At 40.1% G+C, this 12,240-nt stretch overlaps 1 protein-coding gene across 9 annotated transcripts in view; it reads right to left on the reverse strand.

Moving 5' to 3' along the window:
- Positions 1 to 820: 820 nt before the first annotated feature.
- The window catches only part of ZMYND11 (zinc finger MYND-type containing 11), a 110,631-nt gene continuing 99,211 nt past the window's right edge, over positions 821 to 12,240 (reverse strand). For all 9 annotated transcript variants that reach the window (XM_052806557.1, XM_052806543.1, XM_052806546.1 and 6 more), the window contains 4 exons: positions 11,403 to 11,471; positions 9,241 to 9,513; positions 7,959 to 8,144; positions 821 to 3,203 (listed from right to left, as the gene is read on the reverse strand). In XM_052806557.1, coding sequence (XP_052662517.1) covers positions 3,081 to 3,203; positions 7,959 to 8,144; positions 9,241 to 9,513; positions 11,403 to 11,471 — 651 coding nt within the window. In that variant the 3' untranslated portion in view covers positions 821 to 3,080. The remainder of the gene's footprint in view (positions 3,204 to 7,958; positions 8,145 to 9,240; positions 9,514 to 11,402; positions 11,472 to 12,240) is intronic.

Below are 12,240 nucleotides of genomic sequence, written 5' to 3' on the forward strand. Positions count from 1 at the left end.
TCTTTAAATATTCAAAATATAATTCCCCCCCGGGACTAGCAGGTCTTAATTCCCACAGGGAAATTCTTAATTGCCACAGAGAATCCAATTCCCATGATGTCCCTCCTGCAGCCCTGAAGAGACAATGGGGCTCCAGGACAACGCGCCCTGCCTGTGGCTCATTCCCAAATGGCCCCTTCTCTTGGGGGTGGCTGTGGGACATGCCCGGTGGGCAGCAGCACCAGCATGGGCCCTCGGCTCCCTCGGGCACCTGGCTGGCAGCAAGTCCCGACTTCCAAAATAAGTGAGAGAGACTGCTGCTTCTCAGGGCTGCCTTTGTAAGAGCAACGCTGCTGCCCTTCAGGCTGGAGCTGGATTCATAGAGTCCTCTCAGTCCCTCCAGATAAAATTATTTTATTAATAAACTATATAACAGGCGCAGGCTCAGGGCTGGTGACTGGGTTAGGGAAGAGGCAGAGTGGGGCCGGGGGCGAGAGGAAGCACAGGGAGCGGGGGGTCTGCGAGTCCCACCCTGGCTGCCGGCAGCGCAGGGCCTGGCATTAAAACCAGAGCGTGACGGATGCAACCCTTGGAGGCTGCTGGCCCTGAACGGGCTGAAAAGATGGACTTTCGGTGCAGAGAGCCATGCTAAATGCTCAAGCCCTTGGATGGACCTGCCAGCTCACCTCAAGTCGGAAGCGAGGCCCCTGCGAGTTCAGGCACAGCTCCCCCACCCACAGCCCCCATCTTTCTGGGTGAGGACAAGTAAAAATAGCAGCCACATGCATGCCCACCCAAGGGCGTGAGGACAACTGGCCAAAATCAGCGCAGACACTTTCAGTGAGGTTTTTTTAAATACATTTATTAACCAATGTTAACACATTAAATGACTCTATATATTGCTAGTCAGAGCAGCTTACAAAATGCCAGAATGCATCATAAACTGGACAGCCACAATGAATAATTACAATGTGCATAGTGGCTAAGCTCAACACTTTAATATAGCTTTATGATTTGCAGAAAAATTAATTTTAAATCATGATTCCTAAAACAATCAATTGTAATTTTACCTAAAACTTATACAAAACCAGGCCACAATCTTTTTTTTTTGTTTTGTTTTTTTTCTTTAAAACACACAGTTTTCACGCTGTAGTAACTTGGAAATGTGCAACCGTGTCAACAGAGACAAAAAAGCCAAAGTAACACGAATCTTACTTTCATGCAGCTATCAGTTAAATATTACATATTCTGGAATGATTTTACACCAAAAATATTTCCACAATAACTTGCTTTCATAGGGGTGGATCGAAGTTTTGGAACTTGTAAAGTAATCGAACAAGATTGATTTTTAGTTGTGAAGTGTTTTACAGTCACAACACAGAGGCGACAAAAGTTAATTACACATTTATCAGGCAATAATGTAGCTGTGGTAATACAAGTTACCATCTACTTACTATTTTTTCCAATCAACTTACCACTTAATTTCTGCAACATATTGGGCATTATTTGGCAGTATCTAGTCAATTAACTTATATCACCACTGTAAGTAAAAAAGATCAGGATTTCAGTGGTAGTTCACAGAAGTCTTAGTTATATTTTCATCTTTACAATGACCCTGACAAATCCTAGAGAAAACTTTTTTAAAGGCTTTCCTCCTGATTCTTCAGCTTCCATCGTTCCATCATGTAATTGCTTTCAATAAATATCAAAGATCTAAATAAATATTTACAAATTATTCCTCTAACTTCTCAAAAAATAGCTGGATGATTAATGGGCGTATGACTCAGTCTAAGACCAATCTTTGAAAGAAACTAAAATGCGGAGACACTTTAAAAGAAAAGCTATTTAAGTAAGCTTTACATCTATTTAAAAAATTGTCTCTGAACATGGATGCAATTCATATATCTATATATAAAACAAACAAAAAGAAATCATTTTTCAACTATCGATCCATTCCTATTGGTAATGCTTCTTAATCCAGACATTCCGCAAAATACAGACTTTTTACAAATCACGGCATCTTTAATACAAGAAAATTAACATGCATTATTCTTCATTCTGAGTACAGTGATGGAGCTCATTATTAGGCAATGACCCATTACTACAAACATAACGGCTTCTGTGAAACTTAAGTGCTTTTTCTCCTTTTATTATCAAGTTACAATGGACCAGGTGACACCAGATCATAGGCAGTCAAATGATGTTGGATTGGGGAGGCTGAAGGGGGGGCGCAATAAAGAAATTTGTATGCCTCATAATCCCGTGTATGAGTAAAGGTAGTTGTTTTTTTTTGTTTTTTTGGCTTTTCTTATTCTTGTTACAAGCACTCATGTTAGGACAAAGATGAAATGTGCAAACTTCAAAATTTAAATATTCATTTTTCTCTAAGATCCAGCTCAGTAAAAGATTACCCCAGTTCCCTGTGATTTTAAACTACAAGATCAAAGCTAATATTTTGTTATAAAAGTTATATATTGAAAAGAAATAATGAAAATAAAACACAGTTGGGAAATATTTAAGAAAAAATACGCAGGACTAGCACCTGCTGTGTCAACCCTGTTCCCTAAATTCAATCATGTACCCACTGGTATAACCAATAGATAATGCCTTTAAACAGTAAAATTAAGCTGAACAAAACCAGCTCAACAAGGTTAAGAAATAAATGTTACATCAAGGTAGTATGCTTCGTTTTTTCTGAAACAGTTCTATACTTCTTACATTCAGATCTAGTTTTTAAATGTTCCTTTTGTTAAACTTGCATGATTTTTTTATTTTTAGATCTGCTGTTTTTAAAGATTAAAATCTCTGTAAAACCTAAAAATGTTTTAAAATTTGCTGAAAATGCAACAAATCCTCTAGTTCAAAATTATTTAAAGTAACCTGCTCCCACAGATGTTAAATTCATTTCGCCGACAAAATTTTGGAGGAGCATTAAACAGAAGATTGAAATTACTGTGCAAAATTTCTTTTACGAAAAGTGTTTAAAGGCTGGTGCAAAATGGGAAGCAAATTCTAAACAATTTTGGCTTCTTGGAAACAAAAACCGCTGTGTCTGAGAATAGCAATCATCGGGGTGGTTTTCTAAGGGAGGAATAACTCTTTCATCTTTTTCTGCGGCAGGTACGTTTGTGTTCAGCATGCCAGTGCTCCTGCTGACACTTGATGGAGCAGTAGGAAGTGTTCCAGCAGCAGTGGTACATGGCCTCCTCTTCACAGTTGTAGCACTGGAGAGAACAAACGAGACGAGATTACCACCCTCGCAGGATCCCTCCTTACCAACGCACAAGTGTTCTCACCTGTTCGTGGATGAACCAGCACATGCAGAGCAATGCTTCTCTTTTATTTATGCCTGGGGCATCCAGAGGCGGGAGGGCTTTTTTCACATGTGCTGAGTAAAGCAGCAATCTTTAGCAAATCTGCACAATGCTTTCATATTTTCCAGAGTCAGGATTATTGCTTTTGAAAAAATCATCTCTCATTTAAGAAAACTCATCTCTCAGGGCAGCGGACTGACATTTTTCAGCCATACAGTGCAGGAACCATCTTTTACCCTACATTTGTGTAATGGCATGCTGATCTATGTCTTAAAAGCTATGATAAATCAACAGGCACTTCTGGCATGAACAGATTCTGTGCAAGCTTGAAAACTGGTGTTTCTGAGGTTTCTCTACAAGCCTGACCTGTCCAGTGGTTACTGGGGCAGATCCTTTTGGGCTAGGAAAATCTCAAAAGTCACAACAATAACATCACTGGAGAAAAGAGTAATTTGTTACCAAGTGGTTTGTTATAGCCCATTTAGGGTAGGTCTGCAAGGTGGCTACTGTCATTGCGGTTTGCTGACTACCAGACAGCGCTGCAATCTCGTGAAAAGAAAACCTTGTGCTACATCAGTGCTACTGAGAAAAGCAAGAAAGTGCCTTTTCCTTCAAGTCTTCCAGAAACCAGAGAAGGCCTCTCATACGCAGGATGGCTGCGTGGGCTCTTGCCCCTTGTCATGCCTGCCGGGATGGCACAAAACTGAAAGAAAGAGACGCTGCACAGCCTGTGATTTCTACAGAAATACTTGGTTCTGGGAAGTGCTGCAGCAAAGAGGATTTCTACCCTGGAACACACAGAATGCCCCCAGTTTCCTGGAAGCTGGAAGAGCTACCTGGAGAATAACCCCAAGGCCTCTGAGGATCTAAAAAAAGGGAATCAACATGCTGGTCAACACTAGAGGTGGTCAGCAAGGAGGTACAGCACCCAGACGGGCAATGTGCCCTGTCTCCAGGTGGTTTTATACCCCTTAAGAGAGTGTTGCGAAAGCACTATCATTCTGACAAGATCTTGTAAAGTAGGGTGGCATTGCTGCTAAAGGAACCACTTATACTCAGCGCCCTTGAGAGCCAGCTTCTAATGATCTCAGATTTGTCTTTCTGAATTTGGTCTGCTGAAAATCAGAGAGTATTTTATGAATCCAGTCTGAAATGCTTATTGCATGACAGGGAACAGAGGGAGGGATATCACACAGTCTGTGCAGGCTGCTATCAAACCACAGAATAACACACAATTTACTTTTTGTGTCCTGACTAGCTACAGCATTATTAATAAAACAGAGAATTACAAAGAAAACAAACCCAACTGCCTTAAAACAGAACAAAAACACAACAAAGCCTCCACACTACTAAAAGACAGATCCAAGAAAGCCGACATTTACATTGGCTAAACTGATAACCATTTATTTACATCAGCAATAAAGGGACTGCCCTAGCTGCATGAGAAGGGAACCTCTCCATTTTCCTTTTATAACTTAGCTCCAGGGAAGTTTATCTGTAGAAATGTCTGCAAACAAGTGTCCTCTTGAGAGCTGTTTTCCTGGTTTTTCATGTTGCTGGCTGCCCACAAGCCTGTGGGAAGCATTAGGATCATCCACTGGAAAGATGCAGGGAACAGCTGTGTCTCTCCGTTATGTACAGCATGGGCCTCAGCCCAGATACCAGCTTCACATCTGCTTCCTTGGAGAGATCAAAAAAAGCTAAGACAGGAGAGGACAACTGCTCTGTGGGTCCTGCACTTCCCTTTACATATGCTGGCCATAAGAGTGGGATGTAAATCTCCACTTACAAAAGGACAATAGTGTCATCTAAGCTGGTACCAGCACATGTGGCAGAGAAGGCAAAATGCCAGCTAGCCTCAGGCCTCCTCTTTTCTTTGCATTTTCAGGTTTTTGTTTCAGACAGTACACATCATGGACAATGTTCATTCACTTAAAAACAACCTGCTGCAAGTTGGAATAAATATACATGTAAATATAATTGAAAGAGACAGAAGTTAAAAATTATCTATAAAAATGAACTATGCACCAACTTACATGAGGCTTATATGCAAATAAAAGAATTGGGAGAAATTAAAAAAGAAACATTGTCAAGACTGGCACTCTAGCCTGTATTCTGGAGGCCATCAAACTGCATGATCTCATGATCATTATCCCTGCCTTTACATTTCTTCCTTTCAGTTGCTATTTACTTGAGGTATCTGTATTAAATCCAAATTTTTTGGAGGTATAAAAATGAAATTGCATTAAGCCAAGGGGACTGTGACCAGTTAGAGCAACAGAAAATATTGTTCTTTAACTATGTGTTAGGTTCCTGAGGGCCGGGAGCACATCTTCTCACGTGCCTGTACACCATCAGTAAAGCGATCCCTTCATCCTGACTGGATTTTGGGCGGGGGGGGGGGGGTATGAGAAAAAGATAAATATAACGTGAATAATAGCAGCTGTATTCCCAAGCCTAGACATCTGCATTACGCAAAACCAGAGGTCTCTGCTTCTAATTAAAAAGCAAAGCCACCAAAACTCATTTAGTATGTGTGTTAATTACATGAGATTTTGGTAAGGAGGTATCATTATAATAGCAGCATACAAGAGCAGTACTACACACCAGGGACTGTCATTAGTACCATGGAAGGAAAAATCACTGGGGAGTTGTGTAATTGGACCAACTCCAGCCGCCTGAGGCTGTGTGTTGGCAGGCAGATCCATCAGTTTGAATGCAAAGGTGTTTATCCTTATCCTCCCTCTCCTACCACATGCAAACCAGCTGCCTGTATGATGCCTTCATTTAAGGTGGTGATTGAGAGATAGTTCTGGGGCCACAGAAATAGGCAAAACTGTCAAACACTCTTTATATCTTTAATTGTCTTGCTCAGAAAGAGGCTTTATACACATGATCGTGAGATGCAGTGATGTGGTACCAGGGCACTCTCTGATTAGCCTAAAGGATATGGTAAAGGCACATTTGAGTGGATGAAAGCAAGTCTCAGGAGTCTCTTTTTATAAATTCTGCCTTCAAAACCACCAAAAACAGCTATAGCTAAGAGTCCAGACTCACAAGCAAGTTACTGTGAGTTACTGCGTATCAGCTGAATGGTGGCAACTATTCACATGTGCACTCTTAACTTTTGACAGAAGAGAGCTAATTTGATGTAGTTCTATAGTGGGCAAAGGCAATTCAATTTCCCTCTCAAGTGCTACAGGCAAAAGCGTGCATGCAGACACCCGCAGCTGGTGACTCATTAAACACAGTAACTTGATCAAGTCAGAGACCTAAATAACTTCTCTGGTCTGCAGAGACAGGTAGACAGGGAGGAATTTTCTAACTGACAGAGACCCAAGCACTGCAGCATTGTAACACCCACAGTAAAATCTCTACTAGGAACAGAAATGAAGACTCTACAGGAGCTCTGGCATTTGAAGCAATTCTGCTCTTTACAAAAAACCAAATTCATAACTTGTGATAGTCAGCAACCGATTGTCTCGCCTTAGTATTTATTTCAGCCTTCTAAAGAGCAGAATTTTCTCTGCAGGGACCATCGTTTCATCTGTAAGAACAAGGACTAATGAGGCTGAACATAAACAAACAGCCCTTCGCAGCAGAAGACAAACGGGAGCTGCGGGACAGAGCCAGGGCTGGCTGTCCCTGGGCGGCAGTGGCAGTGGGACGGCAGCTGGCCATCGCTCAGATCATCGTGCCATCTTGTGGCAAGGCACCCGCACGCTTCTCAGCTGCATCTGGCAAAATCAAAGCTCGGAAGGAGGCGAGCAGAAAATCTTGTACCCACCTTCCTGTATGTTACAGATAACTAATACAGTGCAGTATGATTTCCTGAACGATGGTTTTCATTTCCTTGTTCTATGAAAATTAGCAAAGAAATAGCGAAGTTTGTATGTGTGCCAGGCTCACCACTCCTCAGCGTAACAGTTTCCACCCTTACTCTGTTATAGGCTAGCAGCACAGTATTATAGTACTTGCAGTGTTTGAGTAGATGCTGTACAGCCATGTGGGAGAACACACTTCTAGCTTGAAAAGAAAACGTGAGACACAAAAACAAAAACCAGGAAAAGTTTGCAGCATGTAATAGAATGGTAAGTTAGATGCCTGTTTTTACTTTTCTAAAGGGCATACAAATGTTTTTTGTAGATTTGGGCTTAAGGACTGAAAAAGGGAGAGAAATGTATTTCAGAAAGTCATGTCTTAAATACAAAAGAACATAAAAGAGCTGCAGAAAAAGCTGGGAGAGGAAGGCCAAAAGGATATCACTACCAGCATTATTAGCATGGGAATCCAAATTGATGCTGCCAGATATTGTACCCTCTGGAGCCTTGAGATCAAAGGAGTGTTAACATAATGCAAAACATGTCTTAAATGGAGTAAAACTGCATTTAGAAAAAAAATATTTTGATACTAACATCTGATTGGACTCAAGAAGATGGTGCTGTTAACACTACATAATTAAGATGGAAAGTAATCAGAACTTCAAGTTGAAATTTGGAGGTTAAGAAAATTTGAAAGGAGAAATATGAAAGAAAAACCCTTAAAGTTGAAAGACCAGTGAAAAAACGGTGCAGTTAAAAGTAAGGAAGAAATCACCTTCAATTGGCCTGCAGTATGCATTATACATTTCCACTTACTCTCTTGTAATATATTTTTGACACTTACCCACTGCTTCTTCTTGGTCTGGGAAATCAGTTGCTTGTGCTGGCCTGCTAGCTTCTTAATTTCTTCTAAAAATTCTTCTTTGCACTTCTCCTTTACCTGCTTACATTTTCTGTCCATCTCTCCTTGTGCGTTGGCCACAGCTTTATTTACAGCCTGCCTTTTCTCTTCTTCCATCTCTGTACGCAGCTGCCATAAGAAAGTCAGCAAAACGAGTCAATGGACAGCTATTGGAATTAAAGTATCTTCTTTAAACCTCTACTCTTTAAACCTCTATTACTGATCTGGGTGGAGGTCACATAATTAGAGATTTCTCCTAATTAGAAAACAAAAAGTTCTCTCCTTTAGAGTTATAACAAAACTTCCATCCCATAAGAAATGTTCAAAATAAAAATGCCACCATATTTCTATTCTGCTAGGCATCTACAAAACCAGCTAAATAGGTTCCATGTATATTTTGTCAACAATCAGCTTACAAATTTATGAATTTATCTTAGACAAAGATTTTGTCTTTTCCAAATGTACAACTGCATATAAATCTACAGCAAGGGCACAATGGAAAATACAAAATAGAACATCCCTGAGTTCCGTAAGAGGTACTTTTTAGTATTCATTGTCAGTGGGATTCCTTTGCCCTTGCTCAGTTATCTAAAAGTTTGGTGTCTTAATCCTACAGGATTAACACTTAAACTCCCTAGGTTCATTCCATAGTCCTTCATCCAGAAGGAAATTCATCTTGTCTTAAGACAGGTACTTAAGAGAGGTCAGACAAGTCATCCTCTAAATTGTCTTGCTCTCTCCAGCCAAAGGTGAGCAGCTCAGGCTTAGATAATGAATTTTAAACAGGTTATCATTAGATAAGAAAATTCAAACAAATTTCAGCAATTCAAACAAATTTAATGTTTAGGTCAGAAGATTGACAAAAGAAGAATTACTTATGAATAGCATTTAAACAATGCCATTGTTTACAACCACACTTGACAATGGAGACAAAGGCTTTGGAAACGGATACTCATGAATAAACAATTAGTTTCATTTTTGGATCACAAACTGATTTAACTGGACAAGAAACAGAAAAAGCATGAGTTTTCTGTTTAAACTAAGGTCTGTTGGTATAGAAATGGTCTAAAAACCAGTAACGAAGACTACTTTTATGTGGTCTCTTTGGAAAACGTTTTTATTCATTTTCTTAAGGGTGGATGTTACAAAAATAGAAAAGAATGTGAAAAAAATCCACACTCCTCCTCTCCTCAAACCAGAGCATAGGGGGTGTTTGACACGTTACCTTTTCCACTGCCTCTCGCACAACCCTCTCAGTTTCTCTTTTGTGATCAGCTTTCATCCTGTCCTTGAAATCATTAAAGATTTTGGTGTATTTGTCATGGCACATGTTCTGACACACTCCATCATTACTGGTCTGGGTGCTCCGATGCAGCATTTTTGGAGAAGAGGCACTTAACTTCTTGGTCTGAGTTGAGACTGAAACTTTTTCAATGGGCTGAGGCATTGTGGGAATTTCCTGGCTTGAACTTACTGCTTCAGTTTCAGGTTCTGGCTCCTACAGAGAAAGAACAAACTTGTAAATCCAGATACCAAAATAGAACAAGTTAACTTTCTGTTCCCCCTGGAGAAAAAGTGTTACCCGACTAATGCTAGCATAAGTTATGTTAAAGGTGTCTGTTGAAGACCTTTAGTGCTAATGGGATGTGGGATCCCTGAGGAAAACCAGCCTGACACTGGGTAGGCTCTTTGGTCAGGCTTTTCTGACTTCAGCTAGGAGCCTGCCAGAAAGAAGCACATCAGTATTCTCACTAGCCTTACTTCCCCAAAAGTACGACGAACTTCAGAGGCTATTCTGAATCCCTGCAGATCCCTTGGGCTTACTAAAGGGTTGCTATAGATTTTTCCCCCTGCCATTCTCCCTGAAGAGACTGTAGCTGTGTGGCCAAGGTGCGTGAATTGTTTTGGCAAACTCTGGGCTTACGCTGGCCCAACAGGCTCCACTGGAGTCTGTAATAGTCCACCGATTTCATAGAACTGCTGCAAAGATTGATTAGTACTTCAAAGTTGCTTTGAAGATGAAAGGCTAACGAGCATCTAAGTCTTGCTTCCAATAATATAGAACTAGACTTGGATGACCACAGAAGCTTTCTGTAATTACACAATTATCAAGAAAGAAATCATAGTTACTGTAGTGTACTGCACTGAATTTAGCTGCCTATGTTATTACACTGTAACACCAATTGCTCCTGCTCTTTAGAACGGATAGAAGTAACATCCCTGCAAACTCTTACTGATACTTGAAGTGTCTGAAGACACAGATGAACATTATTTGTTCTGGTTTTTTAACTTAGATTTTTTAAAGCTTATTTAACAGTGTACAGACAAAGCACACAGTCCTTGTAACACCAGACTTGCTCAGGACTGGACTTTGTGCCTGTCTGCGTGATGTGGCACTGCTCACACCAATCAGAAGGCTGACTGTGTATTCCCTTTTGCAACCAATTACTCTCCAATAGGTCACTGTGATTGACTTCTGGATCACTGATCAAATATGAGCAGAGCTAAGGAGGCAAATGTTAAGACATAAATATATGAAGCAAATTACAGCATTTGGTTGACAGAAAACATAATAAAAATGATGAGACATCCTAAACTGTAGTCTCCCTATCTTGCACTCAAATATAGCTTGTGCCTCAGGGAGCACAAACCGTGTGTCACTGCCTCCATCGATGAAGGTGCCTCCTGTGGTATCAGATACAATGGGGAGGCAGGTGCCCAGATATTAGGAGTGGCAATGTCTTTATTTCAGGCACCAGGGCCATCCCACATAACTCTGGTGCTAAAATACCTGAACCTTCCTCTGTAATGCAGTCTTGAGTCCTCTTCTGAGAACTGTGCATATGTGCAACTTTTTCTAAGTGTTCAACATGCAGCTGAAACAAGGCCAGGAAAAAGTACTCAAAAGTTAGGAAATACGAGATTTATGGCTGTCTCGGTAACTGCCCCCTTGTGTACAAGCATAATAATACAGTCCCTTGGTTACATGATCATTCAGGGGGCAAGTTGGATAAACAGGGAAGGAACTTCCACAAAGGTGGATATGATATTTTATAAACTTAATATTCTTGATCGTGCAAAATACTTTCTAATTCCTGCTGTTTATAGACTTACTAACTAGCCTGAATTTGTCATTAAAAAAAAAAAAGTTGTAAGCTGACTGTTGATTTATTGAATATAGAATATTACCATGATGACAGTAGTGGCTTACATGTGGGAGTTACAATTATGTTTGTTAGCAAGGAGGACCGAGCTATGGGGCTGGAACTTTCAAGATTAAGACTGTAAAATCAGTAAAAGGTGACAGAAATTGAAGGAGTGTCTATTAAAATTTCAGACTTTTTGTACTTTGCTATGTCTACAAACATGGTAATCGACTTTACTTACTTCTTTTTTGAGTTCCATGCTCTGGTTACGTCGTCCTTTCTTTGCTCTTGGTTCCTGAGTAACCTTCAGCTGTGAACATTGAGAAAAGCATATTGAATCATTCCAAAAACCAGTTCATACAAGTACCGTTCATTGTCACATGACTGATGTACCTTTTATTTGTGATTATTTGCAATTATTTAATTTAGCAAATAGAAAGTGGAATACTGTTCTTAAATAAGAAGTGCAGACAATAAACTTTCCACATTATCACTGATGACTATGATTGCATGAAGGAACAAAATTCATGAACAAGTTCTAACATTCAATATGTATTTGCTAAAATACCCTTAATCATTCTTTTCTTCATTTCACATACAAGTTCAAACACTTGTTTTCTGGAATATCCTGATATCAGTGATCAATAGTTAGGCAGCAGATTTTGTTGGAAGCCAGAAAACAGCAATAAATATAAAGAGAATGAATATATGTAAAGATGGTAAGATTATCCAGACTTGCTATAATTGATTATGACCGTATGCTTGGAGGGGTACGAAACTTCATGCTTTAGAATAAAAGCCAATCTTCAGCCATAGAAACAAGGGTGAGATCTAAGTGGATGCTATATTATCTTACAATGGCTTACAGAAAAGTTCTTACTCCTGTCTTTGAAGCATCCAGTACCGGGTAGTGTTAGTGACAGGATACTACAGATTACTGCAAAGCACTGAGTTTGATGGCTACTCCTATGTTCCTGTAACTGGGAAACCAGTGAAACAGGTATAAGCATTGACCAAGTGAAGGATGAGCAGTTGGGGTGGAACAGAAAATATGCAAATGGACACTTCAAACACTGTGA

The sequence above is a fragment of the Harpia harpyja genome, chromosome 1, assembly GCF_026419915.1.
Source record: "Harpia harpyja isolate bHarHar1 chromosome 1, bHarHar1 primary haplotype, whole genome shotgun sequence".
Taxonomy (NCBI): Eukaryota; Metazoa; Chordata; class Aves; order Accipitriformes; family Accipitridae; genus Harpia; species Harpia harpyja.